Below are 25,603 nucleotides of genomic sequence, written 5' to 3'. Positions count from 1 at the left end.
CATATAGGTGTGTGTACCTCTTTTTGTATGTGTATTTCTGTGTATTTTTGAGTCCATAATTGTATGTATTTCTTTGTCCATAATTGAGTGCAGGTGTTTTTGTGTGTAAACAATTGCAGGTATTTCGTGTCCATAATTGTGTGCATGCGTTTCTGTGTGTCCATAATAGATTATGTGCATTTCTCTGTGTGGAGATTTTTGTCCGGTTTGCATGTGTGTACAAACATCTTCCAGATCCCTTGAAAACGGAATCTTCGATCGATACATTATATTCTATGAACCTCCCCAAAAACCTCTATAAATTCCATGAGAGAATCCCAAATCCACCCTTTCCTATAAGGCTATAGGGTGGGCTTGGAAAGGGGTATTATCCTGCGATTGATTCCGAATTTTCCACGAGCCCTGAACCCGACCCCGGGATAAGACGCGGGATTCAGGGCCTCTGATGCAGACCCCAACCCCACATTCAGGCAAAGCGAGGGCGCCCCAGGACCCAGCACTGAAGCTGAGGGGTATGGGAAGGGGCAGGGGCCGCAAATCCGGCTGCGAAACTTTGGCGCTGGCGTCTGGATGCGAAGGATGAGGGGATGGGGAAGGGGCGAGGGGTGGTGGGGACGGGGAAGGGGCGAGGGGTGGTGGGGACAGCGCAGAACAGGGTGAGCTCGGTGGGCGAAGACCTCGACTCCTGTCTCCTGCTTGGGTTGGGCCCACTTCTTATTACTCTTAATAAACCCCGGCCCAACTGGGTCTGTAAAACCTGCGGCCCCAAGTCGGGGCGGCCTCGGTGGTAAGATGGCGCCGGTGTAAGAGCTGCCTCCTCTTAGTGATGGGGAAAGGGTCATAAATCCGTTGTTGTTTATGAAAATTTACAACTTTGCAATACAACTTTATGAGTTGTTCGGCCCTTCCATTGGCCGCTGTCGGTCATGTGGATGGGAACCGTGAACATGAACTTTTTTATAATTTCCCTTGCGAGAATAGAGCCGCATTCTTTTGCTCCGCTCCGTCCTGCCTGCTTCGGCGCTCTGCCTTCCAGCCCGGCTCGGCTGTGCTTTGTCCGGCGATGGCGAGCGAGACGAGGCCCCGGCCTGGCCCGGCCCGGCCGCTCCCGCTGGAGGTGGGGCTCGTCCAGTTCCCGGCGCCGCTGCGGCCGCTTTGCAACTCGCAACCTGGCTAATTTCCTGCGTCCTCTAGCACCAGGAAGGAGGACAATTCGTCTCCCCGGGCTGCCCAAGCGACAGCTGTCAGAGGGGCAGGAGCTTCTGGGAACCGCCATCTGAAGGTGAGACATGTGGGGAGACAGGAGCAAAGGTTGTGAGACGGTAGCCGGCGCCGGCGGCAGTGGGAGAGGGCACCCAGGGCGGCTCTGAAGAGGGGCAGACTCACCCTCACCCACCCACTCACCCGTTCACACACGCGCCCCCATCGCACACTACAGCCCGCACTCGCCAACACACACACACACACACACACACACACACACACACACACACACACACACACACCCCCTCCCTCCCTCTCCTCTTTCGGGCTCACCGGGGCAGTGAATGCCTGCTTTCCTTCTGTGGCACAGCGCCCTGGCACGGGGCAGGAACACTGAGCTCTTCTTTCTCCCCTTCCCCGGCGACCTCGCAGAGCCCAAAAGGAAGTGGCCCTGCACCCTGCGTTCCCTGCCAGCCTCCCGGGTTTGGATTTTTTTTTTTTTCTTTATGACCCAATTGGCAGGATTGAATCCCCCAATAACTGGAGACAGTTCCCGACCTGGGAAGGTGGTAAGAGGGGAGGGCAAAGTGAATTCATCGACAGGGGGTTTATCAGCATCAACACAGCACCTTCTATTCCGTGGGAACTGGTTTCTGGAGAGAAAGGTAGACTGAGGGAAAAAAACAAACAAAAACTTACTAATTCAGCCAGGGTCCTCTGCTGAGTGCCTGCTTCCCTTCACGCGGTTTTCCGATGAGAGAGGTGTCTGAAGCGCGGGGAGAGGGAATAGGTTCGTGGGTGGAATTCTGTGTTGGAGGAGAGGATGGGGTTAATTGGCTGGGTGTTGCTTGGCGGGAAGTTTCGGTGCAGAGGATGTGGTGGTGTTATTGCGAGTGGCAGGGACCCGCAGTCAAGGTTGAAGGAAGGACGCAAACCGAGTCTGGGCGATAGGGGACCTCCTCCCAGCCACAAACACCTCGGCGCAGCGGGCTGGCTGGCGACCGCGCTGCCCATCTCCGAGAGCCGGGGGAGGACTGTGCAGCCGACCGGGAGGAGGCGCGGAGGGCGCCGCGGGCGTGGGCTTGACGAAGCGCGATGGCACAGACCCAACTTGACCTGGGTGTACCTCGACCAGATTTGTCCCGGGAGCTTCCTGGGACAGCGACCAGAAATGATCCTGAGGTTCTGGGCTCGAGTTGTTTTTGTTTGCTTTTTGGTTTTGGTTGTTGTTGTTTCCCCACCTTAAGATGATGCCTTGGTATGCACTCTACAATTAAAAAGGGCCTGTGGACGTCGGGGACGTCCACCCGCGCTGGGGGGTGCGCTGGGGCGGATAAAGCGGCGCATTTGCATCGCGGGGCCGTGGGCTGCCTGACTGCGGCTGCCGCGAGCAGATTATTTATTGCGACCGCGCCGGGCGCTCGCTGCTGCCACGCTGTGGCCATCGCCGGAACCGACGCCAGCCGCAGCCCCGCGTCGTGCAGCCTGGCGCGACTGCTGCGCGGGCCCCTCAGAGGTTCCCAAGCAGCCCGAGGAGAGGGGGGCGAGGGAGGACCTCAGGGGCGGCCTCCCTGGGCCTGACTGGCCGGGAACCTCCCCCGCCTTGGCCACCCCTGACCGGAGCTGGACGCCCGACTAGACTCGAGTCCTGCCGCCAGCCCAGCACCATGGAGACTGGTTGCACAGGCCGCCTGGCACGTCATGGCTGCTTCTCTCCAAACTGCGCGTCCCAAGGCGCCCCAGGGGCGCACACTGGTTCGGGAAACGAGCCCGCTGTGGGATTTTGAAATCGGAGATAGCACTCGTAGTCCTGAGGCCTGCAGGCCTGGCTGGCCCTGAGGAGGATTGGCTATGGCAAGGAAGGCGGGCTTTGGCTCCAAGCGAAGGCCTGTGACAGGCAGAGGCCGCACCTGTGTGCTATGGGCTCTGGCCTGGGCTAGCGATCCCGGCGGACGCAGTGGCCTTCAAGGAACCCCCCAGCAGGCCTCTCTCCAGACCGGCGGAGGTTGAGGAGCTCAGTGGGCAGCCCCAGAAAAGGGCGAATTGTGAGGCTCTGCTCGCCATCCCGTCCCCCTCGAAGAGCAGCTGAAAGGTGAGTGGACTTTCTATGTGGCTTTGACCTAGAAAAGAGCCCTGGTGGCCATTCTCACCATCCCAGGAGAGGCTCCCTCCAGCGTCTGGGGCTTCTATTCTTGCATGAATGGCGCTCTCTCTCCATATATATACATATATACATATATATACACACACATATATATGTATATATATATTCATACATATACATATATATGTATATATATATTCATACATATACATATATATATACATATATATATATATATATATATATATATATGTATATATATATATACACACACACACCTAATGCTGGTTGGAGAAATAAATTGGGCGGCTGTCAGGCTGTCAACGTGATATGTACCAGCCTTGGCTAACACGTAGAGATTTCAGTTTAATATATTTTTTCCATCTTAGTTTCTATAGAAGCTAGAAATATACTGTTTTTTGACTCTTAGCTGAGAAATCAAATTCTTTCGTTGACTGGGACAATGATTAAATCGAGAATCCGGGTCAAACCATAACAAATACTAATAACAGTAGTAAACTGCCACCAGCCCCAACACCGTGTGGGACCTGGAGGAATGAAGCAGAAATTATGAATGTAAACATTTATCAACATCTCCAAATGATTATTTTCATCTTACATGATAATAACTTGCTTGAAAGCACCATCATCTGATGGTCTTGTTAAAGAAACAACTCAAACATGATTTTCTTCTAACACAACTTTTTAAAAAATCCCTTTTTAATTTTTGACTCTTGAGTTTTCATTTTCACCTATCAGATCCTTTCCCTAAAGAAATTCGAGGACAATTTAAAATTATATCCTTTCCTGCCAGGCCCTTATTTATATATGCAAAGAAGAAACTTTCCCAGCTTCGATTGACTGGGTCACAGTCTGAAGGCTTCTGGGTGCAGCCCCCATTGGGTGGGCAGCAGCCGATTTCGAGGATGCACCATAGTCTCTGGGGAGGCCAGTCATAGCCCAGTCCTTTCCCAATGTTTTCTGCTTGGGGGAAGTGAGGGGAGAAATCGAAAAGCAAGGAAGAGATTAAGGAAGTCGTTGCCAGATTCCTAGGGGGGCCTTGCCACACACCCCCAAGTCCTGAACCCCATCAGCCTGCATTCACCAGTTTTACAGATCTTATAAACACCCTCTGGATATTCAACCAAATCATATAAATAAATCGTTCTTCAAGCTCCACAGAACTGAGCATTTTAAAGCTAATTCAAGGGGTTTTACAAGCCTAACAAATACAGTTGTAAAAATGCCATTGAAAAGATATCACATTTACAAAATGAGATTGATTCATGTGCTATAAACGTCAACTATCTCAAAGGAACACCTCTCAGGCAAGAGAGCGCAGCCCAGGACAGTATTTTTCCTGTCCTGTTTGGAGAAGGCCAGGCCTGGGGCTGCAGTAAAAGCAATTCAGAGAATTTCTGGAGCTGGTGAGACAAACTGTTTCTGGTTCTGGAGCAACTGTGGGTGGCTGGTCCCCCAAAATGTCCCAGAAAAGGCAGGAAAGGGGACATCCCAGGACAGTGTCCATGGACAGTCGACCCAGAAACCAAGCACATCCATCATTCCCGCGGCCTTGGGCCCGCAGAGCTGCCCTCTATGCCCGGCTGGGCCAGGGACCCTGGGTCACCAGCACCTCTGAAATGAGGACAGAGATTCCACATCTGGATCTGTCTCATCTCTGAGCTATCAGGGTGGCGGAGGGAGAGTCTGGCGAGTTGGGCTTGGGCAAGGGGAGCAGGTCCCAGGGCTGGATTCGGAGCTCAGTCTCACAACTACTCCTCTGTAGGTCCCTTTCTTATTGAAACCAGTGGTTTCTGCCCTCTCGGTTCCTGGGTTCAGAGGCAGCAGGAGCGGGGCTCACAGCTTGTGAGGGCTGCTTTGAGGCCAGGCAATAGCTGGCCATTGGAAGGAGGCCCCTCGAGACTCAAAGGAGACGTGTTGTATGTGGGAGTAGGGGGCCGGGGTGGGGGGGAGAGACTAGCCTCGTCCTGGTCCTGGTCAGCTCGAGGTGAGCCTTTCCCCTTGGCGGCGAGGCCCAGGCCCTTGGTGGGAGTGGGGAAGGAGAGAAGGAGGTGATGCCCCGATTCCTAAGGCGCAGGAGTGAAGGCCTGGTTTCTCAGAGCCCTTCTCCAGCTCCGGAGCCCGCACCCACGGGTAGGGGAGTGCAGGGGGAGGGGCAAACTCAGGTCCCTGCCGGGAGGGCAGGCCGGCCCGGAGCAAAGACATCCTCGTCACCGCCCCTCCCTGAGCGAGGCTGTCAGGTTTCCTGTTTGGAGAGAAAACCCAGCAAAATCCAACAAGGCAAAAGGGTGGGGTGAGGGGGGGATAGAAAGAGCGGGCCTGGCCAGGTCTTTGCATCAGCCCGTACGCGGGTGCCCCTACCCCGGCCCGAGCCGCACGCCTCTGCCCAGGCCTCACCCGCCACCGGCTTTCGGGAAGAGAGCCGGGCCGGCTGGCTGTGCGCGCCCATTAATCTGCCGGGCGGGCGGCGGGCGGGCGGGCGGGCTGGGGGCTGTTTGTAACTTTGCTGCCTCGGTCGCCGCGGTCCCCGGGGAGCGGGCTCCGGCGCTCGCTCCCATTGGCCGCCGCCGCGTCAGCTGGTGCGATTTGCTGCTGTCGCTTTTGGCGTTCGGCCATCCAGAAACAAACCAGTTCGATGACTACTAATAGTTATAGCCAGATGTACTAATACACAACAAATCACAGTCCTGCAGAGGGGCGCGCAAATGAGTTCCTATTTTGTGAATCCCACTTTCCCCGGGAGCCTGCCCAGCGGCCAGGACTCCTTCTTGGGCCAGCTGCCCCTCTACCCGGCCGGCTATGACGCGCTGAGGCCCTTCCCGGCCTCGTACGGGGCGTCGAGCCTCCCGGACAAGACGTACACCTCACCTTGTTTCTACCAACAGTCCAACTCGGTCCTGGCCTGCAACCGGGCGTCCTACGAGTACGGGGCCTCATGTTTCTATTCTGATAAGGACCTCAGTGGCGCCTCGCCCTCGGGCAGTGGCAAGCAAAGGGGCCCCGGGGACTACCTGCACTTTTCTCCCGAGCAGCAGTACAAACCCGACAGCAGCAGCGTGCCGGGCAAAGCCCTCCATGACGAAGGCACCGACCGGAAGTACACGAGTCCTGTTTACCCCTGGATGCAGCGGATGAACTCCTGCGCGGGTAAGGTGTTTCCCTGCAGCCCCTCAAGAGAGTGGAGGGAGAGGGGGAAGGAGGCAGGGAAAGAAGGTAGGAAGGAGGAGACAGAGAGAGTAGAAAGAGGAAATAGAAAGAAAGGAGGAAAGAGTGAACAAAGTTTCTTTGGGTTTTTTAAAAAAATAAAAAATCCAACCCATTCCCAATGGGACAATCAAGCTGTGGCAGCATGAAGGCAGGGCACTAGTGTCCATGTAAGGTGACAACTTAGGGAGCGTGGGGGGGGGTCACTGCCATGCTATGTGAGACCCAGTGACAGGGGCAACCTGAAGAGAGAGCAAGGCTGGATGGGAGAGAGCGCCTGCCCACACTGCACCCTGGTAACACCCTGCTCAGATCCCCAAGCCGTGATGGCCTTCTGCACCCATCCTGAGAACTCCCCTTTCCCTCCCAACCCCCTCACCTTTCTGCCCTTCAGAAACCCATCTAGATAAAGGCCCTCATTTGGCCCCTTGCAGTGTCTCCCCAAAGCCTTGGAGGGCCACATCCCCAGCCTCAGGATTTTTCCTCTCTCTCCTCCCTCCCCTCCTCCCCCTTCCACTCAACTGTTCACTCACAGCCAACTTCTGCCTCCTTCTGAGGCCCTGCCTGTGTCTCATACACCCAGCTTTGGGGGAGCCCCCCACCCATGGGTTCCTTTGGCACCAGAACAGATAGCCCATCACAGTCCTACATTCCAGAAACCCCAGATGGCCCATAGCTCCATCTCTTTGCTCCTGGTTTCCAAAAAAATCTACAGGGAATCCTTGGAGAAGGACAGAGGCTAATGCGGATTTTTTAACTTACAGTCTTTTGCTTTAAAATCCACTTGTGTTTTCAAGAGCTCTGCGTTTCTCAGAAGGGCCATACAATTGGAAGGCATTTGCAAAGATTTAAGAGGGCTCACCATTTAAAATTTTTTTAAAAAGCATGTTGTGTCCTGACATGGCTGACCAAAGTAACATCTTCACAGAGGTCCGTGTGTGAATTTGGAGTGTCTACCCTACTCACAGGGTTCCATACCCACCATTCCCAGACACACACACTGTACTCCCACAAAACAGGCTTAGGTACCCCGATTTAAGAATGCTGTTCTATTCTTTTGCTTGTAATTTTTTTTACAGAGCAGATTTTTCAAAAACAATAATTTCCCACCCCAAGTCGTTTTAGGTGGAACACGTCTCGCTTGGTATGAAATAATCTTCTCCCATCCAGCCCGCTTTCGGTCCCAGACATAGTGGAAGAGGCGGGTGGTTTCCAGCCCCGAGGCCGGGGCGTGGGGCCTGGGGCGCGGGGCTGACTGGTCAGGCTGCCCGGATCCTGGCTTACCGGCGCCCGGCCATTTCTGCCCGCAGGTGCTGTGTACGGGAGTCACGGGCGCCGAGGCCGCCAGACCTACACGCGCTACCAGACGCTGGAGCTGGAGAAGGAGTTCCACTTCAACCGTTACCTGACGCGGCGCCGCCGCATCGAGATCGCCAACGCGCTCTGCCTCACCGAGCGCCAGATCAAGATCTGGTTCCAGAACCGCCGCATGAAGTGGAAAAAGGAAAATAAACTCATCAATTCCACACAACCCAGCGGGGAGGACGCTGAGGCAAAAGCGGGCGAGTAGACGCCTGGGCAGGGACCAGGCCCGCGCCGCAACCTCCCTCGGCTTGCCCCCTCGCCTTCTCCTACTCCCCAACTTTTCTTCTCTCCTGCTCCCATCCGGGGGGCTTTCGCAGCTTCAGGGGAGCCCGGCGCTTTGCAAACGTCTGAGCATTTATTTCTTACAAGGAAAAAAAAAAAAAAAAACACCTCACACACAGCCAATCCCAGCAGTAGAGCGAGGCGCACTGCACACGCAATCCCGCTCTCCAAGCCTGCCCAAGCCCGCTCCGGGTCTCAGGGCGCGCCCCAATCGGTCCCCAGCTCTTGTGTTAGCGCCTCTGCACGCCCCTGAGCTCGGGTCTGGGGTTGCTGGAGAGGAAAGAACCGGGGGCCGAGCCCCCTTTGGTGTCTGGGCGTTTCCGCCTCGGTTCCTCACCACCAAGTCCCGGAGGGCATCACCAAATCAACTCCGGCCACTGGGAAGAGGGAGCCTAAATTCTGGGGCCCCAGCTCTGCCGAGGCCTCCCAGGCCGCCCCCAGAAAGGAAGAAGCGCGAGGAACAAAGGGGGCCCGAGAGAGCCTTGTCTCTCGGCCTGCTGCGCAACCGTCCTTGGAAGAGAAGCAGCCTCAGCACAGCCGAGCCAACCTGGGCGCGGGTGGAATTTTACAGCCCTGGGAACGACTGGGCTCCCCGAGCTCCGGATTCCGGCTCCCCGCCTCCAACAGGGCCGGCGCTACCACTACAACAGCTTTCAGGACCTAAGGAGGCGGCCCAGGGCTATGGGAGCGGCAAGAGTCCTGGTTTCCAAATGTGCCAGGGGCGCCTGAGACGCCTGGCCTCTCCAGTGGGGACACCTCCCCCCACACCCAACTTTAGGCTATATTTGTGATTTACTTTCGTCTTTCAGAACCCAGGAAGATAACTACGGAGGTACTAGGCACTGCCACAAAATGCTTTCATTAGCGTTCTCATTTTACTTCTGGAGGTCTAAGCAAGACCCTAATAACTCGGCCCACGAATCCCCAGCCCCCAAGCAGCTTCTGTGGCTGCGGGGAGCTTGGGCCCACTCGCTGGGTTCACCGAGAACCCTCCGACTTGGGGCCCGGTTGGCTCGAGGAAAGTGACCCGGTGGTGAAGACTCTCCAGGCTGGATACTTATAGCAAATCAAATAGCAAACTAATGACACGAAAACCATATTTACACGAAAGAAAAATCGACTCCGGCTATAAAAGTGTATGGAATTTGACCTCGCCTCGGAGAAACGCTACACAAAAGCTATCTTTAATAGACGCGTGTCATTTAAGAGCGGCAGGGACACCGTCCCTCATGCGCTCGCAAAAACAGAGCCGTAATTGTAGCTGCTGCTGCGGATAGGATTTATTTCTCCAATTGGCTAAATGGCCTCCCCCCCTTCCCCGAAGGTGATATCTGTATTTTCAAATTTCAGAGCTGCCGGCACGACGGTCAGAACCGACCCCAACCTCGACACAAAAATAAGAGGGGCTGCAGAGCAGGGAAATAAAGTTGTTGTAAATAAAATCCAAGTCACCATCTCCCTTCAGTCCTCTGCATCCTCGCCGGGCACGCGATCGGCAGCTGACGGCCTCACAATTGGTACATCCTAATGGAACTGCGAGGGAAATGCAATAATTTTGCCATAATGGGCTGTAACCTCAATTCGACCCCGGCCCTTGCAGCCCCGGGTCGGAAGCGGAGGGATGCGCCCTGCCTCCAGCGGGTGGCGCTCGAGTCCGACTGAACGACGGCGGCGAGTGGCGGGCACGCGCCTGGGGCGCGCGCGCCACTCCTCTCGCCTCCACCCAACTCCCCCATTAGTGCCCGAGTTTACCTCTAGAGGTCATCAGGCAGGATTTACGACTGGACAACAAAAGCACGTGATTCGAAGTCGTACCCCATATTTGGGTGCCTACGTAGGAGGGAACCAAGTACATGTCCCAGTCATTTCCATAATTCATCATAAATTGTGCAAGGGTGCTATAGACGCACAAACGACCGCGAGCCACAAATCAAGCACACATATCAAAAAACAAATGAGCTCTTATTTTGTAAACTCATTTTGCGGTCGCTATCCAAATGGCCCGGACTACCAGTTGCATAATTATGGAGATCATAGTTCCGTGAGCGAGCAATTCAGGGACTCGGCGAGCATGCACTCCGGCAGGTACGGCTACGGCTACAATGGCATGGATCTCAGCGTCGGCCGCTCGGGCTCCGGCCACTTTGGCTCCGGGGAACGCGCCCGCAGCTACGCGGCCAGCGCCAGCGCGGCGCCCGCCGAGCCCAGGTACAGCCAGCCTGCCACGTCCACGCACTCGCCTCCGCCCGACCCGCTGCCCTGCTCCGCCGTGGCCCCCTCGCCCGGCAGCGACAGCCACCACGGCGGGAAAAACTCCCTGGGCAACTCCAGCGGCGCCTCGGCCAACACCGGCAGCACCCACATCAGCAGCAGAGAGGGGGTTGGCACGGCGTCCGGAGCCGAGGAGGACGCCCCCGCCAGCAGCGAGCAGGCGAGCGCGCAGAGCGAGCCGAGCCCGGCGCCGCCCGCCCAACCCCAGATCTACCCCTGGATGCGCAAGCTGCACATAAGTCATGGTAAAGCCACTCTTTTCCGAAATCGACGCGGCCGCGGGGGCGCGGCTCTCGGTCCCCCCTCTCTCCTTTACTGCCCTCTCTCTCCCCGTCTCTGTCCTGGTTTCGCCTCTCCCAGCCCTGTGGAGCCTCTCCCCGCCGTTCTCCTTCCCCTGCCTTCCTTCTTCCTCCTTCTCTTTTCTGCAGCGCCCAGCGCTCACAAATGCGGGGAAAGGGGCCGCTGGCCAGCCAAGTTTAGACGTTGAAAGGGGGGGAAAGGGGGAAAAAAACCATATCCAACCCCAGCGCCTCGGAACGCGCTCATGGGTCAGGCCAGCCGAGCAGGGCGCAGAGAGGTAGAGGATGGCAGTAGGGGCCGTGAATCGGGCTTGTCAGGACGGATAATTTATGAGGAGGGCTACGCTGGGGAAACAGCGTTACTAATTAGAGTCCCCGAAAAGGGACTTGGTGGGGGGAATAATCGAGGCGAGAGCCGGCGGGATTCTGAAGTTTGGGGGCAGGAGGGAGTGCAGGAAAGGAAAGGAAAGGGAAGAAAAAGAAAGCAGGCGCCCCAAGCGTGCAGGCTGGAACAGGAGGCGGCTCGCGGGGCTGGAACTTTAAGGGAGGGTGACCTGGAGGCCACTTGGGAGCACAGAAAAGGGCCTTGCTTTGGTGGGTTTCTGAGTGGTGGGCAGCCTGAGAGGGCTGTGCCCCGCCTCAGGGCGCCAGGGGCAGGGCCAGAGGGCAAGAGTGGGGCGAGGGAAAGCCGGGCGATCCTCCGGGACGCGGCTCCAGCCTCGCATGGGCCGATTGTTCCCAGAGTCCAAATCGTATTGTTTTCTCTCTAGAAAGGAAGAGGGAAGGAAATTCGGGAGGGGTGGGCGGGCGAGCGAGGAGGGAGACTTGTTGAGCTTTTCTCCCCTGTTTAGGACCCTGGCTGGTCCAGCTGGCGGACTTTGGTAGCCAGAGGCTCAGGAGTGGGTGGCTAAACCGCTGACTTTTCCGTTGCAGACAACATAGGCGGCCCGGAAGGCAAAAGGGCCCGAACGGCCTACACGCGCTACCAGACCCTGGAGCTGGAGAAGGAGTTCCACTTCAACCGCTACCTGACCCGCCGAAGAAGGATTGAAATAGCACATGCTCTTTGCCTCTCCGAGAGACAAATTAAAATCTGGTTCCAAAACCGGAGAATGAAATGGAAAAAAGATAATAAGCTGAAAAGCATGAGCATGGCGGCGGCGGGAGGGGCCTTCCGCCCCTGAGTATTTGAGCGTTTAAAGTACTGAGCAGTATTAGCCGGATCCCGCGTAGTGTCAGTACTAAGGTGACTTTCTGAAACTCCCTTGTGTTCCTTCTGTGAAGAAGCCCTGTTCTCGTTGCCCTAATTCATCTTTTAATCATGAGCCTGTTTATTGCCATTATAGCGCCTGTATAAGTAGATCTGCTTTCTCTTCATTTCTTTGTCCTGAATGGCTTTGTCTTGAAAAAAAAATAGATGTTTTAACTTATTTATATGAAGCAAGCTGTGTTACTTGAAGTAACTATAACAAAAATAGAAAAGAGAAAAAAAACACAAAAAAGTCCCCCTTCGACCTCGTTTAGTGCCAATGTTGTGTGTTGCACTCCAGTTGTTTAACTGTGCATGTGAGTGGAAGTGTTCCTGTCTCAATAGCTCCAAGCTGTTAAAGATATTTTTATTCAAACTACCTATATTCCTTGTGTAATTAATGCTGTTGTAGAGGTGACTTGATGAGACACAACTTAACTTGTTCGACGTGTAGTGACTAGTGACTCTGTGATGAAAACTGTGACTCTGAGCGGTGTGTCCCTGCGTGCCTTTGTAGGACCCTTTGCACGAACTCTGGAAGTGGCTCTTATAAGCGCAGCTTCAGTGATGTATGTTTTTGTGAACAAAGTTACAAATATTGTCCAAGTCTGGCTGTTTAAGCAAACTGTGATCAGCTTTTTTTTTTTTTTTTTTGTATTTGTTTTTAAGGAAAAAATACTGACTGGAAACAAAAAATAAACTTTCTATTGTAAGTTTTCTTGGTCTGGTTTGTGCCAAATAGCAAGTGGCTCTTTTTGCTCTTCTGTCTGTCTGTCCAGTGCTGGGAGGCAGTGAGTCTGAGGCTACCTGAGCAGTCTGCCTGTGCAAGGGGACCTCAGACCAACACCCTGACCCGTGGCCTCCCTAACGGACCCATCAGAGAGTTCAGGGCAGAAGGTGGAAAAGCTTTAGGTGGTTGCAAAGCCTGAGTCTAACCTGCCTATCTCTGAGGAAACCAGGTTAACTTGCTGGGTACAAAAAAAGAGAGGAAGAGAGAGAAAGGAGAAAAAGCCCAGAGCTTTGTTAGCGGCCCTCGGGGGCCCACACAGATGCCGCCTCTCTCCTAAGGCCATCCTAGGCCTCCACTTGCTGAAGAGGCTGCTATGTCAAGTTGTGGCCCCCAGACCCTTTGCCCCTAACCCAGCCAGGCACCCTTTCCCACTCCTCGCCCTCCTGAACCCAGTTGGCTTCTTTTGCTACAATTAATTTGCTACAGATGGAAGGTACTTACCCCATCCTAGCTCGATTGGGAAACTCCTCAGAGCAGCTAAAGCGCAACTAGAGATTTGCACATTTACCGACTGCTTACACTGATGCCGTCTTTCCTTTTAAAAGTTATAAAACAGTAAACTTTATAAGCCCCAGTTCCGGCTATATGACATTTGGGTGCCAAATGAATAGGGTTTTGTCTATGAATTAGATCGTAAAATCATCCATAGCACAGACAGATCGGCTCACTGGCTATAAAACGTCACGTGGGGCCATTAAAGTAAGTTTTATGGTTTTGGGGAGTTGACATCCAACATTATATACCACATAACATATAATCTCACTGACGCTGGACTCCATTTGACTCTTTTGCAGGCTACGTGTGCCACCTGGTCATGCAAATTGTCAATTTTAGGTCCAGAAGTGTCCAGACCACAAGTTTCTCAAAACTCTCTGAAAAAATGGCTCCCTCCGAGTTAAGGTAAGTTCGCCCCCTGAGCGCTTTCAAGTTTATTTGTACTCTGAAAACTTTCTTTCTGGATCTTTCTCGCTTTCTCTCTCTGGTTCAATAACTCTGAGGTTGCCTCGGAATTCCAAAGGGGAGAGCAAACTTTCCCTCTGCCCAAATTAGGAGCGCCAGGAGCCAGCTTTCGGAGGCACCACGGTGCAGAGCGCCTGTGGCCGCGCCGCATCCCTGGGCCTAACTTTAATTGCTGCACCAGCGCGGATGTTAATGACTTCCGCTGCTCTCGCCGGCGTGCAAAAAGATGATTTTTGTGTGCGAGTGGGCCTGCGTGCGGAGACCGGCCAGGGCCGACCCCCATCCCAGGGCTGGAGGGCCGAGCTCTGCTGGGTCTGCGGAGCCCTGGGTGGGGGCTGGGAGCCGGGGTGGGGGGCGCCGGCCGCGGGCGCCGAGGCCGCGCTGCGCTGGGGCGCGCTGGGGAGTTGGAAAGAAAGGCCCGGGCAGGACCGAGGCGGACGCTGGCGGGATTTCTGACGGGGCTGTGGCAATAAGTCTCCGCGGGCCGGGGTCATTTGGCAGCACTGAACCGAGGTGGCGGCCTTCGGGGCCGGGTCGCAGGCTGGCTCGGGAGAGCCCGAGGGTGCAGAGGCCGGCCGGGCGCGGGCGGCACCTCTAGGCTGGGTCCCTGGGTCGCCAGGCCGAGCCCAGGCCGCTGGCGCCCGCGGGACGCTGGGGACCGCGTGTCCCCACCTTGCGGGGGAGGGCTCAGCACCCCCTCCCCCGCACCAGGGACCAGGCCCTGAACCTTGTTTGCCTGCACGTTCTTTTTATTTCGGTGGGACTGTTCTCACCAGCCTGTGAGTCTGAAGCAATAAACTTTATGGCCGGATTTAACTTTAGTCTTTGAATCCCCAAGCTAAATGAAAGGCGTTACAGTGCTTTCTTTTCTTCTGCCTTGCCTTTCTTATTCTTTCCTTTTCCTCTCTTCTTTTGTAGAATTTAAAATCTATGCACAGGACCCTCAAAAGTCAACTTAGGCATCTCCCTAGATAGCACTAAAGATTAATTTATTCCCCCTCAATATACAGGCAAACTCTGTCTTCCAAACTGTGCCCTAAAGTTTGGGGGGAAATCGAGGTGTCTTCAATGTCCAACTTAAAAGTCCCCAGAACCATTAGGTTGTTTTTCCTCACACATCATAAAGGGTAGTTTAGGGAAGAAATTGGTCGTTTGTCTGTAGGAGATTTCCGCCTTTCTTTTGTTAGTTGCTCTTTCTGTTTGATCCCAGGAAATTTACATAATTTATGATTTCCAAAACAGTCCCCAGTATTGCACCAATGGGTGAGATAGATTTTTCCTAGGTACAATTCCACCTTGGTCTCAGCCACCCTTTCTGGCCCCAACCCTCTACATTCTTCAGTGGCAAAGCCATGACTGGGGACACTGTGGCCTGCCCTGGGGTCTTTCTCTGAATGGGTACCCACAAGGGATCTAGCAGATTTCCCCCATCCTGTATGAAGAACTAAGCCAAATCCTCCAACTCAGAAATGAAACAAAAAAATGAGATCTTCTGTCTCCAAATGCTTTTCTCCTTAGGAGGTAGCTAGGTGGTTCTCTGCAAGTGCTAATTGGTAAAGATATTTAGTAAGTCCTTAAAGTGAAAACATTTAAAGTGTAGAGTTGGAATTTCCACAGACTTTATTGTGCAGAGGCCACTTACACTCAACATAAGTCCAACAGATGTCCCCGAAGTCAGAGGTTCAGAAAGCAAAACCTGGGAAGTTTTTTGAAGAATCGAAGCCCTCCCACAAGTCCCACTCCTCTTGAATAGTGGCAAGGCAAATCCCTGAGGTCGTTTTGTGTAACCTGTTAAAGTGAGCATTTTCTGAGAGCAGTTCAGCACTCAGGAAGATGTGTCTGCACCTTAGTGGGAACCAGAATATAAACTTTATTTGGGTTCTCTTTTATTATTTTATATGTCTGTGAGAATTCTGGAGTCTTTCTTCTGCTGCTCTGAGTTTCAGATTCTTTACTGGAAAATACTAGGTTAAGGTTTTATTTTAGTTATTCATTTGGTGATCTTGATTGAGTGATTTCTTGGTGACTAAAATTAGCGGCAGAAAAAAAGAGTGATAGAGCTGCTGGCAGGTTCATTTGAGTAACATGCCTGGAGGAAGTGTCCACACCACCTCTGTGGTCACGTCCCACTCTGGGTATGGGAATGGGCAGAAAGTTTCTTGGACCAGCATCACACAATATGGGGGAATCTTTCCCAAGCATTAAAAAAATTACAGGCTATAAATATTGTCAGCTTGCTTATTTCTGTCTGTTGTAATCATCATAAAACTTCAGAGTTTAAGACGGCAGGCCAACTCACATGTGGTTAAATGACTTTAAAATACAGCATCCAGTCAGACCTATGTGAGCGTTATTGTAGGAATTTTTTTCTTTCTTCCTATTTTCATAGGAAGCATAGTAAGGAGGATGGCTGGTTATCTGCTCATTTTGTAAATAAGTTATTTTTTTCTCATGCATTCTTTTGGGTTGCTTTTGCAGAGGAACTTACTTAGGAAAAAAATCTCTGTCACTAAGGGCTTTATGAAGACATCTAGCCTCAGCTGGTGGCAGAAGTGTTTGTCTGTGCTCCTAGCTTTGTAAAAGAAGGCATCCGAAACGTGCCAGGCCCCGTTTGTTTCTACAAGCTGAAGAAACAATATTTCCTGAACTATAAATATAATAGGAAGCTTCTGGTCACACTTACTTAGGGGTTTGTTAGGGTTTCCATGCTCTAATCTCACAACGTTATGCCAAGATTCCTTTTTTCCCCCCTGTTCTTTCCCCCACTTCATTGTTGGCAGCTCTGGAAGAGCAAGACAGAATTTTCTACCAGAAACGGAGTCATGTTCATTTGTTGAGATGTGAAGAGTATTATATCCAAACAACTAGTGAGGGGAGAGCAAATTACATCCTGAAAGATAGGCTATTAAAGAGGAAAACAATCCTTTTAGCTTGAAAGATGCCCTGCAAAGCCTCTCCCCCACCTTCGCTCTGGAGTCTGTCCGAGGTTTGCCCACCATGGAGAGTGCAGAACGTTGTGGGCGCCATCCCTTTGGCTTCTAAGGCAGAATTTCTTTCTAGACAATGACAAAACTATAAACGGGGCTTCCAGACAGGGCTGAGGGGGTCTGCCTAGGCTCCCACACACATAGGAGAGGGGAGCCACAGTCCTAGCCATTCTAAACCCCAGAACCGAAAGATCTGCCTAGGACTGTTTATTTGGTGTTTTTTGCAAAGAAAGCTGCCTTTCTCCCACCAGTTATCTTCCCCACAAACCCGTCTTTTCAATAATAATATTTGTTATGAAGGTTATTGGGTAATTATTGCGATTTTGTGAAGCAGCCCTTGCTGGAGGTGAAGTCTGTCATCGCCTAACAAATGACGCCCGTGCAGTTCACTGCCGGGTTAAGTAAATGCAGAGAAGATAAATCTGCACACCCTAGGAATCGCCAGCAGAGCACGCTTTAGTACAAGTTCACAGTCAACTCTCCTGCCTGGGCCAGCTTTCCCAACAATTAGGGCTGCGTCTTTATTTTTAAATAAAGGAAAAGTCTCCCGCTTCCATTGCCTGCTTTCTCCCCGTCTTTTTTTTTTCTTTCGCTTTTTATGAGGTTCCCCTCGCAAAAGCCTCCTACTCCAAATTTTCCTTGTAAACATAATGATGAGTGATTTTAAAATAATCTCATTCCTATTTAAGTGATGACAAAAGGAGGTAGGAGGCTGATTTGACAGGAAATACAGTCACAAACACACAAAAATATCCAATTCACCCTCTTACTCCAAAAGGCAGTGGCAGAAGCAGGGCATCCCTGAGCTCCTGGGGTGGGGGGCTTCCCCTTGAAAGAAGAGGCACAGCTTTGTGTATCTTTGTGGTTGTAACTGCAGGTCAAAAAGTTGAGGGTCAAAAGTTTACGTTGTGCAGCGCTCTTCGTCATCTGCCCAGACAGAGTTTGATGTCAATGTTAGAGTTGCGATCTTGACTATCAGCACAAAAGATAAAATGGCTCAGAGTGACGCGTGTATCACGGTATGGACTCCAGGTGAACCCTAGTGGTTGAATGACCTCAATTACGAAGGAAAGGATAGAAAAATTCCTCTTTTCAAGACTAATACATGCTGTATTTCATCTTGAATTATCGCTCCCATTCTAAGGGAATAGCAGCAGGTAAATAGGCATAGATTATTGAAACACCAACACCCTAGATGCTGGAGAACCAGGAGTCTGTTTGTGGGTTTGTCACAAAATAAAAAAGCTCAAACTCATCAGTGGACCTTTAAGAAATAATGTAGCAAGTTGCCAATGTTCCATCATACCTTCAAAGGAAAGAGATCGGGCAGGAAACTTCCTTTATTTGAAAACTGTGATTTTGATTGGCCAGTTTTTTTCCTTTTTAGTACCTATAATGATTCCTAAAGTGTGTGAGAACAAGGGCAAACACAGGCACTTCTTGCAAAATGTATCCTTTGCAATTTTCAAGGACAGAATGCTTTTTCTGAAACTGCCACCCACTAAATGCAAAGAGCTGGGAAGGGGAGAAAAGAAGTGGAAACCCTCCCAAAAGGGGCAGGATTCCTCCACCCTCTCCACCAGTGAGAAAATGCTTATTGGTACCAGGAAAATATTCCTGTTGTTGAAAGTTTTTCATTATGTTTATTGTGAACCCTACACTGAATGTAAGAGAAATGCTACAATCTATGGGTGAATAAACTGTAAAGAATATGCCGTTTGAGCAGGAAGGTAGAATCCACAAATGCCAGACCTCTTCTCAAGACCACCGTGACAGACTTCTATTCTCCAGAAAATACTCTTTAAAAATACATTTGGAATGAAAGCCAAGGAGAGGGGAAGCAAGCTAAGGAGGGAGGGCGGGAGAGTAGAAAAGAAAGGGAATAGTGTGTGAGGGAAGCCTACTGGAACCATGCCTTGTGTGTGCGCTGCAACTGGAGAGCTAAACAATATTTTATTTTTCATGCACCTATATTAACGTTAAGTGTTGGTGCCATTAGCATCTATTTTCTGGGGGACATATTTTCCTTTTCTGTGTATTGATCTTCAAGTAATTCGTGTAGGGAAACAGAGAAGAGAAAGATGACATTTTTTTCCTAGGTTTTTCTTTTAACTTTAGAGATAAGCTAATTCAACTACTCAAAATGTAGACCCTTGCAGGGACATTTAAGATCATCCCACTATAGTCTGCTTGATTAGATTTGCTGGTGCCGGGTATGTTCAGGGGTAAAAGCAAATATTTCCCAAACACTGCCTTTGTGGAAGTAGTCAGGTTGCTTCCACTGTGCAATGTGTAAAGTTTTCACTCTGGCCAAGAGCTTGAAGCCAAATGGGGGTGTGCCAGATGAGAACAGAGGAAAAGGAACAACTGTGGTGACTGCTGTTACAGCAGCGAACACTTCACCACATCTGGGCCAGTGAAATGGAGAAAACGGAACCCCCCCCCCATTACTCACCAAGACAATTATGTGTCTCTTTGAGAAAACCCTGTTATTGTGTTATTGGTTAAAAACGCGCCACACCTTAGGAACATGTCAGCTTCAATAACCACAGACACCTCTTAGCTAGTTTTTCAACTCAAAGAAAATGTACCTGCAGAAGTTATTGATTTTAGAGTGCTTACTTTCTTTATTTGGAAGATTTTAATCTTTAGGCCTTTCACACAATCCTGGTTAAAATTCATGTCTAATCCGGATATGAATTTCATATGCCTTATGCCTGGGTTGTGTTCATTAGTATAAACTACTATAAGGAAATTACCCCCAAACAATTAATTGGTCAGATGGCTGATAAAGTATTGCTTCTCTAAAATCCTATGCCGACTGTAGGTGGGGGAAGCCCTCAGATGCCACCATCAGGCATTTTGAAATTCAGTCCTTCTCCTGTGCCCTCCAGAGACGTGCTTCAGACAGCGAACAGTCAGTCTGGGGGACTCTCGCTCTAGAGAACAAAGGACAAATACAGTCAATACATTCCATAACGTTTACATTTCCTTTGCTCCCCCCGCCTTGGTTTTCCCTGAGAAGGAGTGACCTGGGCAAAGCACCCCGCTCTCTAAAAGACACTGTATAGACCTTTTAGAAGCGCAAAGTCCAAGGCCGAGGTGAACTTCAGGTCAGCGCGTCTAACAAATATGAAAATGTCGGCTGGTGAAGGGCGCGCCTTGTGATTTAACAAAGACTGTCAATGTGTAAGATTAATAAGAAACAAAATGCACACGGTGTCACTGTTCGGTCACTTTGAAACTTGGGACAGGGCTGCATTCAAGAGGGAAGGCTGTTCCAAATATATTCAAAATGATTCAAATCAGATTCAAACTAGGCTGCAAAACACTGCCCCCCTCTCGCCCTCCCTCTCCCTTGGACTCCCTTCACTCTCCTTCTCCATCTGGGACTCGAGGACATGATGAAAAGTTATTTCACTTAATGGGACTTTAAGAAAGCTTTTGTTGGGAATATATGTTATCCCTGCACGTGGAAATGAGCAAATGTGCTTACCAGTTTCCCAAGAAAAGGATAACGCTTTCACCCTGCTTGGGACTGGAGCCAGTTGGCGTGCGGAGATTAGCACACCCCCTCTCTGCTCGATTTCAGGGCATCCCATCTTTTCTCGGGCAAGATGCTGCTGGTAAACCTCAGTTTATTTATTAATTGAGTTAGTTTCTTCCTGGCTTTACTTTGGTGTCTTGGATCGCATATGAAGGCAAGAGTTTTTTTGTTTTGTTTTTCAAAAGATTATTTGATTCAATGGAATGATGCTATGGCTTGCAAAGAGAGATTGTGGAAGGATCAGAAAAGGTACTGAGATTGTTTATTACAGCCATAAATCTTGCAGTAAAATGTCAAAATGTCGGTGTGTGAGATAACACTTGGTGGTCCTGGCTCCGTTTGTGTTTATGATACGAACCACAAAGACAAGTTACAGGCCTTGGGGGGATTCTGTGTAAGCCCATCTTCCTAAAGTAATAGAACCACATGAAACACAGGCGCAGTTAACTCGTTTAGGTTAACCATATACAAAACAGTGCCCGAGCCTCGTTAATACTTTAAAATAGAAACTCGGTAGAAGGTTCTGAGGCTAAACAACATGAATTTTGTGTTTTAGTGTCTGTAAATAATATTGAACAGACATGGTTAAGACCTTAGTCTGATGACACGAGGAGGGAGGCAAAATTTCCTTGTCATGTTTTTTCTTCCCAGAAGCTTAGCCCAGTTTTGCTAATTACTTTATGTATGTACATATTATTCATGTTATATAGTACATATATGTATATATTATTTTTTCTTGCTGTAGAGAGATATTGGTTTAGGCAGCTATATCACAGGCTAGAGAGTCTAGAGAGGATGTCTAAAGATTTACACTCAGCGTTGATTTCTGTCTGTGGCTTAGATTTCATTTTTTAAAATTTTCAGGGTGTGCCATGTCAATGGACAGCACTCTTCACAGACACACATCCAATGTGGAAAACCTCTTTGTACCACTTCAGGGTGATTGCAGTTAGAAAGCTAACATGATCCCTTTTTTAACCTCTTTTCCTAAATTAGTTTAAAGATTAGTCACATATAATGGGCTTTATGTGGCTAAGCATTAAATGACTATCCATCAAATGGATATATTCCAGCATTTAGTAACTCATATGAGTAACCAATATAAATGAAGATAGAATTCACATTCCTTTTGAAGTGTCTCCAGGCTTAGGCTATGACTTTCCTTGCCTGCGTTCCAGACTCAGTTGTGAGAAGGCAGTTTATATTGCTCTTTGAAAAACCAACTAAGGTGCACCAGCTGAAAAATCCTTGCTTTACATGCCAATATGAATGTGTTTTTAGAATGGTGACTACGCTAGTTGAATGCACTGCTTTAATCTAGGCTGAAAACTAGAGGATCTAGGTGTGTCTGTCACTCAGAAAAGGAAAGGGAAAGTACACACAACGAGTAAGGCATCAGTATTTACTTCGAAGATCAACATTACGTGGAATTAATAAGTAATTTATTTGTTAATAATGGCATAATTAGTTTACCCATCAAATTTCAATTACCAAATGGCAGACAACAGTCCTCTCTCCCCACTTTCCAGAGCTACTGACATCATTAATATGCTAATTTTCAGCAATCCAGAAATTATAGACCGTCCTTAAATATAACTTTAGCCTCAGATACAGCCTGGAAAAGCAACAGCTAAAAGACAAAACAAAATTCTTAGCGGGAAAAGACCCGTCGGCACAGTGCCTATGCTATCCTTAGCTTGTTTTTGTTTGGGGATTTTTCTGCAGTAGAAGTTGTTGGTCTCAACGCTCGATTTTGTGGCGGCATCATCGCTTCTATCCATCGCCACCCTTGGGCCACTTTCTCACAATCGCATCTACTACATTCGAGCATGTTTCATTCTGAATTGACACCCCCATCAAATGAGATGCTATTAGGAAGGTTCTGTTTGCTTTTTTTTAAGGTAAAAAACCAAATAGCTTCTGCTTCCAAAAGAAAGGAAAAGTGCTCATCCGGTTGTATTGGAATAGCCTTGCTTTACATCCAGGGGCCGATTTCTCTCAGCTGCTCACCCACCCACCCTTTTCGGCTCCTGCCTGGCTTCTCAGACTGGGGACGTTGGGCGCGGACGCGGCGAGCATGATGTGCGGAAGGGAATCAGTTGGTGAGAAAACCGGTGTTAGCCTCATTCGTTTTATTCCCCGGCCAGGATAAAAAACGGAATACCCCCTTGGTCCCGACGCCATTCCCTCCCCCAGGCGGCCTCGAACCCTTGAGGACGCCAGGCCAAGCTAGGCTGGGCCCCGAGGTCAGCGCTGGGCCGCGGCCGCCTGTCTGCCCCGAGGCCTAGGCCAGAGTAGGGTACGCATAGGGCTCGGTCTGGGCATCTGAGAGGACCAGAAGACTGCGGGCCCTGAATTCCCAGCGGAACTCAAAGTTGGGGGGTTGGACGCCCAAAGCTCCAGCTCCCTCCCTCCTCCTGGAGCCGGACAGCAGCATCCATCACCCGCCCGCGCGCTTCCTGATCCGGGTCCGCGCGCGCGGCGCGCACATTGGCGGGGGCGGGTCACGTGGCGGTACTGGGCGGGGCGCGCGCGGGGCCGAGACCGGGGACGCACACGGGCGCGCGGGCGAGCCGCGGGGGAGGAGCGGCGCGAACTTTGGTGGCGTCGGCGGCGGAGGGAGGGGGGAGGGGTGGGCGCTTGACAGCGGGGGAGGGGAAAGGAGTGGAGGAAAGGGGGGATGGGAAGCGAGGCAGGAGGGGGAGGGGCCTCGGCGAGCCCAGAAAAACGACAACGCGAGAAAAATTAGTATTTTTGCACTTCACAAATTAATGACCATGAGCTCGTTTTTGATAAACTCCAACTACATCGAGCCCAAGTTCCCTCCCTTCGAGGAGTACGCGCAGCACAGCGGCCCCGGCGGCAGAGACGGCGGCCCTGGCGGGGGCCCGGGCTACCAGCAGCCCCCAGTGCCCGCGGCCCAGCACCTGCCGCAGCAGCAGCCCCAGCTCCCCCACGCGGGCGGCAGCCGAGAGCCCCCAGCCTCTTACTACGCGCCGCGGGCCGCCCGCGAGGCCTCCTATCCCGCAGCCGCGCTTTACCCCGCGCACGGTGCCGCAGACACCGCCTACCCCTATGGCTACCGCGGGAGCGCCAGCCCCGGGCGGCCGCCGCAGCCCGAGCAGCCCCCGGCGCACGCCAAGGGTCCCGCGCACGGCTTGCACGCGAGCCATGTCATGCCGCCCGGGCGGCAGCCCCCGCCGCCGCCTCCCCCGCAGCATCGTGCGGCTGCCTCCGCGCCCCCGCGGCGCTGCGAGGCGGCTCCCGCCACCCCGGGCGTCCCGGCAGGGGGCAGCGCCCCCGCGTGCCCGCTGCTCCTGGGCGACAAGAGCCCGCTGGGCCTGAAGGGCAAGGAGCCCGTGGTGTACCCCTGGATGAAGAAGATCCATGTCAGCGCCGGTACGTGGCGCCGCTGGGGAGGCGCGGGAGGGTGGGCTGGGGCCGAGCCCGGGTTCCAGGGTCGGGGCGGGGGTCGTGGGGAGAGGCCGAGGGGTAGGGGGCCTCGGGAGGGGAGCCCCCAGCTGGCTCAAGCTACAGTGGGATGTGGGTGTGTGCGCGCCAGCCAGCCGCCTGATCCCAACGTGAGAATCCTTTTGTACCCGGGGTCCCTTTATTGGGAGATTTACGAGACGCCAAACTGTTAGGGCAGTAATTATAGCCCCCATAAATTTAATTGCCCTGGCAGAGGCTTCAGGCCATGTGTCTTTGAAGCTTTTCTTCAGCCCCAATGCCCAGCACTATTCTTTATGGCTCTCGGGTGTTTCCCGTTGTCAATAGCCTGTGAAACATTTTCTTTGCCGTTTTATGTATCTTGCGTGAACTTGGTGTCAGGTTATTATATAATGATGATGTCCAATTGCTCTTCCCCCACCCCACCTTCTCTCTCCTCCTCCTTTCCCTCTCTTCCACTCCCTCCTCCTTGGCTTTCTCCTTCGGGGTTATGGGCTTTCAGTCAACCCCAGTTATAATGGAGGGGAGCCCAAACGCTCCCGAACCGCCTACACCCGGCAGCAGGTCTTGGAGCTGGAGAAGGAGTTCCACTTTAACCGCTACCTGACCCGGCGTCGCCGCATCGAGATTGCCCACACGCTCTGCTTGTCCGAGCGCCAGGTCAAGATCTGGTTTCAGAACCGAAGGATGAAGTGGAAGAAAGATCACAAACTGCCCAACACTAAGATGCGATCCTCCAACTCGGCCTCGGCCTCAGCAGGCCCACCGGGGAAACCACAAACTCAGAGCCCACACCTGAACCCGCATCCTCACCCCAACCAGGGCGCCTCCACGCCCGTTCCCTCGTCCATATAATCTTGCAGAGCTCTAGACCAGTTCTTTCCCTCACATGCTTTTCTTTCCTCTTCTGCCCCTTTCCCATCCACCCCTCCCCATCTGGACTACAACAGACCCCAAAACAAAACTCAGCTTGGTGAAAAGGATAATAAAAAGAGAAGACATTATCCGGGTAAGAGTGCGAGCTGGTTGCCACCCAAGAGAGGACAATGGCCAAGATGCTGGCTGGTGGAACAACCTGCTGGCCTGAACAAGGCTGCCAGGTTTGGGTACCTGAGAAGAACCACTTGGCATCAAATACTTTTGAGATGGCTAAAGTCAGTCGCACAACCCATGCTGACTGGGGACATGTACATGTATATTTGTTGCAAGCAGAAGAAATCAGACCCTTTTCCTATCTTCCCTATTTCCCCTTCCCTCATTAAGGCAGCTCATACAAGCTTGTACCGAACTGAATAAATGAGTAGACATTGTGGACGTCACAAGATTATTTAATTCTCAAAATGTACAGACCTTGATGGTAGATGTGATACATGTTTGTTTCCTTTTCTTTCATTTATTTAAAATATTGTTGTGGAGATATTGTTGTCTTATTCTGAGGCACAATCTTGGGGGAGGGGGAGTGCATTTAGACCCATGTGCAACTCTACAAGTTGTGGTGTGGCTCTATAGAAAGACATGTGCTAAGAATAAACTCCGTTTAAAAAACAAAGTTCTGAGACATAGTTGTGTGTTTCCTACTTTTAATTTTAAAAAAATATTCTCTCAATTGAAATGGTTGACCTTGCATGTAAAAATCCTGTAGATGGCTTGAGTTGCATTCACTTGGACTGACTGCCCACATAATTTGTTCAACTTGAGCTGAACTCTTGTCAAGTTTGACCCACTGTGGGAAAAGTTCCAAAGAGCAGGAAGGCTCTTGAGCTCTGAGAGGGCTCCTCTTCCCAAACTTGGCCAGGCTTTCAGGCTTCAAGTCTCTGTAAGGCATAGAAACGTGTCCTTCTCTGCAATGAAAGGTGAAACTGCGCAGTGCT

At 51.5% G+C, this 25,603-nt stretch overlaps 3 protein-coding genes and 2 long non-coding RNA genes across 5 annotated transcripts; 4 read left to right on the top strand and 1 right to left on the bottom strand.

Annotated features, from left to right (window-relative positions):
- Window positions 1-832: 832 nt before the first annotated feature.
- LOC309665568 lies at window positions 833-5,413 on the bottom strand. The gene is made up of 2 exons (XR_014266496.1): window positions 5,290-5,413; window positions 833-2,009 (listed from the first exon to the last, which is right to left on the bottom strand). It is a non-coding gene; the product is annotated as an uncharacterized lncRNA (long non-coding RNA).
- On the top strand, window positions 1,159-12,715 carry HOXA5 (homeobox A5). Its single transcript, XM_082472041.1, has 3 exons — window positions 1,159-1,282; window positions 9,530-10,695; window positions 11,683-12,715. Exons 2-3 carry the CDS (start codon window positions 9,801-9,803, stop codon window positions 11,931-11,933), a joined length of 1,146 nt encoding a protein of 381 aa, XP_082328167.1. The 5' UTR covers window positions 1,159-1,282; window positions 9,530-9,800; the 3' UTR covers window positions 11,934-12,715.
- Window positions 2,006-22,813, top strand: LOC309665573. The gene is made up of 3 exons (XR_014266510.1): window positions 2,006-3,295; window positions 13,583-13,688; window positions 16,529-22,813. It is a non-coding gene; the product is annotated as an uncharacterized lncRNA (long non-coding RNA).
- Window positions 5,326-9,610, top strand: HOXA6 (homeobox A6). Its single transcript, XM_082472134.1, has 2 exons — window positions 5,326-6,475; window positions 7,843-9,610. The coding sequence occupies exons 1-2, from the start codon at window positions 6,034-6,036 to the stop codon at window positions 8,100-8,102; spliced, it is 702 nt and encodes a 233-aa protein (XP_082328260.1). The 5' UTR covers window positions 5,326-6,033; the 3' UTR covers window positions 8,103-9,610.
- A 151-nt stretch (window positions 22,814-22,964) lies between the features above and the next one.
- On the top strand, window positions 22,965-25,281 carry HOXA4 (homeobox A4). Its single transcript, XM_082472090.1, has 2 exons — window positions 22,965-23,681; window positions 24,235-25,281. Exons 1-2 carry the CDS (start codon window positions 23,054-23,056, stop codon window positions 24,585-24,587), a joined length of 981 nt encoding a protein of 326 aa, XP_082328216.1. The 5' UTR covers window positions 22,965-23,053; the 3' UTR covers window positions 24,588-25,281.
- The last annotated feature ends 322 nt before the right edge of the window (window positions 25,282-25,603 follow it).

Source organism: Balaenoptera physalus (genome assembly GCF_965194825.1).
Source record: "Balaenoptera physalus genome assembly, chromosome: 8".
Classification (NCBI taxonomy): Eukaryota; Metazoa; Chordata; class Mammalia; order Artiodactyla; family Balaenopteridae; genus Balaenoptera; species Balaenoptera physalus.
Note: the sequence above shows the minus strand (reverse complement) of the source record. Positions and strands in the feature narration are given on the sequence as shown.